We start from the raw sequence: 8002 nt of genomic DNA, 5'->3' as shown, positions 1-8002 counted from the left end.
TTTGAAGCCAGTTGACTACGTTTCTAACGTATTCAAACATTTAGTAGGACCTGTCTCTCTTTTTTTGCATCAGTAACTTTGCTGATGATGTTGCATCACTGACAACGCCCCTCATCAGATAGTCATCCAATTAGGTCACATTCATCAGCAAACCAGGGTCACACCCTGCAGCCATGCAACACTACCACTTTTCTAACCTGAAGTAGATATTTTACTAATTATTTCAATTACTCTTTAGAGTTATTTGTGATTTTAGATAAAGTGAAATTAACATTTTAAACAAGATTTGTATTTTTTTTATCAGAACAAAATAATATTTTAATTAACTAGATGAAGTAGAAATCTCACGTCATTCAATGCAGGCTGGCTCCTTGCTTCTGTAGCACCCATAAAATATCAAATAATGAACTACTGCCCTGTTTTTGTTTACCCATTTTTTCTCTTCCCAATGAAAAAACTTGCTGGCCACCCAGTAAATTTGATCTACAACCGCTCCTGATCTACAACTACAGCTAAAGGGAAAGTTAACACTCAAAATATTAATGTAATTTACCAAACTAAGGTAATGTTTAAATGTTTTACACCTTTCTTTGTCTTTAGTTATCTGTTTTCAGAGAAAGGTGCAGATAACGCATGTGCTGCGCACATAGACTTTCTGCTTTACACATTTTCTAATCCAAATGCTTCACTGTAAGTGTGTGTAACACAGCTGTTTTATTTTTATCATCGCCACCATCACCGTCATACGGAAGGGGATTAGGGCAACTGAAAATTTTTAAAAAGTTAACTGATTTTTAAATTTTACTTCTGTATAATATGAGAAAAAAGTCAGAATTCTGACTTTAATCTCAGAATTTTGGATCTTAATGTAGATGGGCACTATGAAGGAAGAGATGTGGGAGCACTCAGCTTCACTGACAAAGATTTGAGTTGTTTGGGAGGGCCAGTAACACACTGGTGGAAAAAGAAGGAATTAGGTGACCTTTTACGTGTCCGAGGGTTCCCTGGTGATGATATTTCATTAATGGAAGAGCAGAAGGTGATTAAAACAAGAGAGCTAGTTTAGTCTTAAATTCAGAATTCTGGGGTTAAAGTCAGAATTCTGAGAAAAAAAAAAGAATTCTGAGATTAAATTCTGAGATTTAAAGTCAGAATTCTGAGAATAAAGTAAAAATTCCAAAATTTAAAGTCGGAATTCTGAGGTTAAAGTCAGAATTCTGAGATTTAAAGTCAGAATTCTGAGAATAAAGTAAAAATTCCGAGATTTAAAATCGGAATTCTGAGGTTAAAGTCAGAATTCTGAGGGGGGAAAAAGTCAGAATTCTGAGATTAAATTCAGAATTCTGATTTTTTTTTTTTTAAAGTCAGAATTCTGAGGTTAACCTTTTTTTTTTCTTTTTTTTTTTCAGTGGCCTAATCCTCTTTCGAGCCATCATGATCCTGGAGTTAGTCCGTGTCTCCCAGGTCCCCTCATCCCCGCCCTCACTGCGCATGCTCCCTGCATCCCTTACATCTGTTCAGGATTTGAAGCCTCGGCTGAAGATGCTCTCAGCGTCTCGGGTTCGCTGGTCGCTTGTCACCGGGTGAACACTGACTCATCTGGAGAAACACAGACAAGGAGGAGACGGTACAACATTTACCCAAAGGCTCCCGCTTGCTTCCCGGATCTTTCTTTTCCTCTTCAACATGGAGCTGAAGAAATCTTTGTCGGACACGGAGCGAGCGCTCCGCAGCTACGGCGCCGTGTCGGAAACGGCGTGGACGACGGACAAAGGTGGGTAAACATGCATCCTAATGTAGTGATGTTTTTAAACTCCAGCTAATGCAGACCAGCGGGGCTGAATGGTTTTGTACTTTTGGCCATAACAGCGGTCAGAGCAGCCAGATTCAGCGCTGAAATGGTTAAAGTGTGACTCACTAAAGGGGTTTGATGAATCGTCAGCCTGACGCTGCTTCAGTGCTATTAGGGCCTATTACTTAACATACAGGAGTAATAAGCGGCTGTGCATGGGATTAAGCCAATAAATGTCCCTAAAACTTCTTCTCATCATTGCATTAATGCAACACTGATTCCTACATTAACACTGTCTGCATGATGCATCTCTCTGATCAATATGAATGTGTCAGCAGCCAGTTATATTTATGGAGTTTGCATGGGGCTGATGACTCAGACTGACCGGAATAATAAGGATTTACAGCAGCTTTGGTTTACATAGAAGAAAGCAAAAAAACCTCACAATGCAGGCTTGTGATGTTTGGAAACTATTTGAAATTAGATTCATACTTAATCTTAATTTCCAAGAAATGCACATTTCTATCTATACTGAACATCAAAATTGTTTTATGTAAATCTGGTAACAAAATTGGACCAGTCTCCATCGCTTGAGTGTTTGAACTGAGCTGTACTGCAAAAAAAAAAGTTATGTGTGTTTTAATGAGCTTTACCCTGTTCTAGAATCTAAACCAGTAAAGACTGATGGATGAAACATTTCCCACCTGAAGCCATACATATATATATATATATATATATATATATATATATATATATATATATATATATATATATATATATATATATATATATATATATATATATATATATATATATATATATATATATTATTTTGGACAGATATGTGTTGGTTCTGACCACGGTGGTATAGGACACTTTTAGAGTCTGAGAAGAAGGCTAACAATACAGAGGTGATTATTCTGTCTTACCTGAGGTGACCTTTTTAGCATTTCTTCATCCCCCAAAATATAAACCTATACATAAAGCATGTTGCTGTTTGTATTTTGTTCTCTCCAGTTTTTTATTTGTGTAGAGAAGGCTGATCCGGCAGCATTAGAGCATTCAGTCAGACTGCAGGATATGTCAGGAGCCTCTGCATCCAGGTGACAGGCTGACATGTCTTTCTTTCTCTCTTCCTAGAGAGGCTGCTGCACAGTCTCCAGGCAGTTTGACTCTGAAGACGATCTATTTGAAATAAAATGTGGCAAATAAACCTGAGTAATTCTGTTTAAACTAAAACTGCTTTGCACTTAGAACAATGAGGGCAGTTTGCTGTTGATAATTAGTGCTTAATATGTTTTTCAGATGTTATATAGTTGATATAAAAGGAAGCTGTGGGGATATTTAGCTGCCATTTTGGGATCTTTAATGGCATAGTATAGATTTACTGCAGCTTGGTCTGTCTGGTAATAATCCACAAGGAAGATGATGGAAAACAGTAAATGCCTAAGAAAACAAACTTTCCCATGTTTTAAGCTGCACCTACATGATATGAACGTTGTTTTATTATCAGTGTTGATCATCTACACACACATTAGATGATGATTCGAAACTAGAGCAGACAAACAAGCTGAGTTGTGTGCAAATGTTTATGTGGTGAGTCAGCTCCATCCATGAGCAGAACCCCACAGAAACAGACTGCGGAGCCTGTCCAGCTGGTTCGCCAGTGCTACAGTATCCAACCGTGGATTGTTGACTCAGGAAAAACACAACAAATGGGTTGTTTACTGCATTAGTTAAGGAAGTCTTGTTTATCAATGTTTTCTATCATTGTAATGGAAAATTTCAATGTATTATTGATCTAATGAGTTAGATCAACACAAAGTAGTTCACAAGAGAAAAATGGAATTTATCTGTGTGATGTGTTTAGTTCTCTCTACTCTGAAGCAACTGATATGAATCCAGTTCGACCAGTTTTCCTCAGAAGTCTCCTAACCAGTGAAGTAGCCACTCTGGCTCCACAACTGAGGAAATCATGAAATTCTTTAAACTGTGCTTTGATCATATAGGATCGAAGGCTGTCTCTGTATGTCTTTGCAATTGAAAATGGGATTTTTGGGGGCATGTACACGCCTGCAGCCTGAACATTTAGACTTTTCTCGTTTGCAAAACAGCTCAAGCAGACTCCCATTGGTGGAGAGCATCTGTGAAGGTCAGCACATTCTCTGTTGGGATTAGGTATTTGATACTTACAATAGACTAAGCTTTAATCCAAACCTTTCCTTTGGAGCTAGGTGAACACTCTTCCTAGTCTAAAGTAAATCCTCTGAAAGGTATTTCTTTCCGGTTGTCCAACATTTAGCTCCATCCATCCAGCTTCCCTGCCTGTGCTGAAGCTATGCGTCCTCACAGCATGACGCTGCCTCCACCTTTCTGCAATTATAGTCTGTTAAGTGTTGGTGTTCCTTCTTACATACACTCTCAAAAATAGTTCACCCAAATGTATTTAATTTAATTACCTAACATTCCCATTTACCTTTTTTAATCTTTAGTCTTTTTTTTCTACTTAAATAAACCTTACATTATGCATTTTCATTAGTTTTATGTATCTTATTGATTTGAAATAAACAATCATCAGGTTTATGTATTTAGTAATAATAAAGTATACTTAATCAAAATTAATAATTAAATCCAAATTACTAATGGGTGTATTTATTTCACATACATAAAGTGTATTGTTTTAATTGCATAATGGAAACACTAACCCCCTTTCCTGTCAGCCTACTGTCCAAAAAAACCACCTGAAAAAGATAAGCTATATTAAACAAATGAATATGCATCATGTAAGGTTTATTTAATAATAATCTAAAAGTGTACATGTGAATTTGTTATGTAATAAAATTGCATAGATATTCAAATTTAGGTGAATTCGTAAGTGTAGCTTTTTGCATGTAGTTGAAAAGGTTATTTTTCAAAACTGTAAATAGAATACAGGTGCTGGTCATAAAATTAGAATATCATGAAAAAGTAGATTGATTTCAGTAATTCCATTTAAAAAGTGAAACTTGTATATTATATTCATACATTACATACAAACTCATATATTTCAGATGTTTATTTTGTTTAATTTTGATGATTACAAATGACAACAAATGAAAATCTCAAATTCATCATATCAGAAAATTAGAATATTGTGAAAAGGTTCAAAATTGATGGCCCCTGGTGCCACACTCTAATCAGCTAATTAACTCAAACCACCTGCAAAAGCCTTTAAATGGTCTTTCAGTCTAGTTCTATAGGCTACACAATCATGGGGAAGACTGCTGACTTGACAGTTGTCCAAAAGACGACCATCGACACCTTGCACAAGGAGGGCAAGACACAAAAGGTCATCGCTAAAGAGGCTGGCTGTTCACAGAGCTCAGTGTCCAAGCACATTAATAGAGAGGCGAAGGGAAGGAAAAGATGTGGTCGAAAAAAGTGTACAAGCAAGAGAGATAACCGCACCCTGGAGAGGATTGTGAAACAAAACCCATTCAAAAATGTGGGGGAGATTCACAAAGAGTTGACTGCAGCTGGAGTGAGTGCTTCAAGAACCACCACACACAGACGTATGAAAGACATGGGTTTCTGCTGTCGCATTCCTTGTGTCAAGCCACTCTTGAACCACAGACAGCGTCAGAAGCGTCTTGCCTGGGCTAAAGAGAAACAGGACTGGACTGCTGGTGAGTGGTCCAAAGTCATGTTCTCTGATGAAAGTAAATTTTGCATTTCCTTTGGAAATCAAGGTCCCAGAGTCTGGAGGAAAAGAAGAGAGGCACTTCATCCACGTTGCTTGAAGTCCAGTGTAAAGTTTCCACAGTCAGTGATGGTTTGGGGTGCCATGTCATCTGCTGGTGTTGGTCCATTGTGTTTTCTGAGGTCCAGGGTCAACGCAGCCACATACCAGGAAGTTTTAGAGCACTTCATGCTTCCTGCAGCTGACCAACTTTTTGGAGATGCAGATTTCATTTTCCAACAGGACTTGGCACCTGCACACAGTGCCAAAGCTACCAGTACCTGGTTGAAGGACCATGGTATCCCTGTTCTTAATTGGCCAGCAAACTCTCCTGACCTTAACCCCATAGAAAATCTATGGGGTATTGTGAAGAAGAAGATGCAATACACCAGACCCAACAATTCAGAAGAGCTAAAAGCCACTATTAGAGCAACCTGGGCTATCATAACACCTGAGCAGTGCCACAGACTGATCGACTCCATGCCACGCCGCATTGCTGCAGTAATACAGGCCAAAGGAGGCCCAACTAAATACTGAGTGCTGTACATGCTCATACTTTTCATGTTCATACTTTTCAGTTGGCCAACATTTCTATAAATCCTTTGTTTTTATTGGTCTTCAGTAATATTCTAATTTTCTGATATGATGAATTTGAGATTTTCATTTGTTGTCATTTGTAATCATCAAAATTAAACAAAATAAACATCTGAAATATATGAGTTTGTATGTAATGTATGAATATAATATACAAGTTTCACTTTTTAAATGGAATTACTGAAATCAATCTACTTTTTCATGATATTCTAATTTTATGACCAGCACCTGTATAATAGAAGAATAGAATAGAACTTTATTAATCTCAGAATGGAGAAATTTTTTTGTGACATCGGCTCTTTTAAACAAACTGAAGGTGCAGAAAGGAGGAAAACATTACATCTTTTAGATCAATTGTATCTTTCTTCCTCCACTCTTGCAAAAGAGGCCGACTGGTTGAGTTACAGAACAAACACACACATTTTCCAAAATAAGCTGTGGAGCTCAGCATCTCCTCCAGATTAATCCTGGGCCTCATCTCTTACTGCCTTCAATGCCCAACATGTCAGTGGACGGCACTGTCCAGTTTCATATGATTCATTACAATGATTAATATTCTTATAACAGTCTAAGACTACTTTAAACTTCTCTTTAACTTTCCTTCTGACCCCTAATTTTTAGGATGCTGTTTTCTCACTAATATCCTTTAACTTACCTGCACAGGACATCTGAAAAACTCATACACAGATTGACTCTTTTCATTAGTGAGACTATTGGGTAGAGTGAATTTAATTTAGGGTGTTCAGGGGAGAGGGGATTGAAAAAAATGCACTCCACTATTAATTAAGATTTTCTCTTGCCATAAAATTATGCATTTCTTTATCACTATTACATAAAGTTCCAATGAAAAAACTGAAAACTTTGTGGTCCTAACATGAGAATGATGCTTTAAATTAAATGTAATAAGACAGATGTGTGCTGCTTACTGAGAGCCATGCTGGAAAGGTCAGAACTGTGCTTGTGGCTGCAGATCCTGGAGCATTTTCAGCAGCCAGTAGATTAATCAGTGGATTAAGTGGTTTGCAAAGATCATCATCAGAGGCTGCAGTTTGTACACATAATTGGCAGATATGTTGGTTAGAACTGACGCATAAACAGTAGGGAACCAATCAACACCTCTTGGAGAAGATTCAAACTGCCTGAGAATAAAAGACTGAAACTTCCAAAGCGTCTGTTGCTTCCACACATTCTGCTCTCCAATGCTCACCCTCCTGGCTGTGTGAAAACACTCGCCACATGAAAAGGGCAACATTGCTGATGTCACAATAAAGTTTCCAAGAACTGAAAGTCAGAAATAAAGAGAAAACAAAGAGGTCTGCAGACTTGAATGGAGTAAGCGCACTCTGTAACTATACTAGCACTGCTGCGGGCTAAAAGAAAATAGGATTTATGAGGAATTTAGTTGTTTCCCCCCCATAGAGCCAGTGTTTATTTCACCCGGCAGCTTTCTTTGCATCTCAGGTCACTCAGATGTGTCCATGGCTGAGAGCACCATGTCTCCGGAAGAGATCGAGGTGGAGATGGCTCGCATTCAGCGCCTGCGGGAGGTCCTGGTGCGCAGGGAGTCAGAGCTGCGTTTCATGTGAGTGTGTCTTTCTCTGTGTTATTTCCACACCGACGTACACAGAATGTGAAAAAGGTTAACCAGTGAAGCGGTGTAACAGTTCCTGCAGTGTCCCTCAGCGGGGGTTAATGAGCTTCATCTAGTCACAGTGATACTTTCAGAGACATTAAGATGCGCTTGCAAAGGATTTCAGATGCTACTTAGTTCAGACACAATGAACCGGGTGTTTGGGAGCAGCGATTGATTATTCTGCAGGCTGAACATGTCAGCATCAGATGAATGAGTCACTGTGATGAACCTGCTGGGTCCTCAGCTTAGAGGTCTGTTTTAGAAA

The 8002-nt window shown here is 38.4% G+C and overlaps 1 protein-coding gene across 1 annotated transcript; it reads left to right on the top strand.

The window, feature by feature from the left end:
• The first annotated feature begins 1485 nt into the window (after positions 1-1485).
• Positions 1486-7709, top strand: LOC119798004 (bMERB domain-containing protein 1-like). The gene is made up of 2 exons (XM_038307307.1): positions 1486-1774; positions 7566-7709. Exons 1-2 carry the CDS (start codon positions 1687-1689, stop codon positions 7688-7690), a joined length of 213 nt encoding a protein of 70 aa, XP_038163235.1. The 5' UTR covers positions 1486-1686; the 3' UTR covers positions 7691-7709.
• The last annotated feature ends 293 nt before the right edge of the window (positions 7710-8002 follow it).

The sequence above is a fragment of the Cyprinodon tularosa genome, unplaced genomic scaffold (assembly GCF_016077235.1).
Source record: "Cyprinodon tularosa strain WSP-4 unplaced genomic scaffold, ASM1607723v1 ctg607, whole genome shotgun sequence".
NCBI classification, from domain to species: Eukaryota; Metazoa; Chordata; class Actinopteri; order Cyprinodontiformes; family Cyprinodontidae; genus Cyprinodon; species Cyprinodon tularosa.
This window is presented reverse-complemented; position numbering and strand designations above follow the sequence as displayed.

Coding starts and splice junctions, on each gene's coding strand:
- LOC119798004 (XM_038307307.1), top strand. CDS start 1,687: ATGGAGCTGAAGAAATCTTTGTCGGACACGGAGCGAGCGCTCCGCAGC. Junction 1,775..7,565: donor GGCGTGGACGACGGACAAAG/GTGGGTAAACAT, acceptor TTTGCATCTCAG/GTCACTCAGATGTGTCCATG.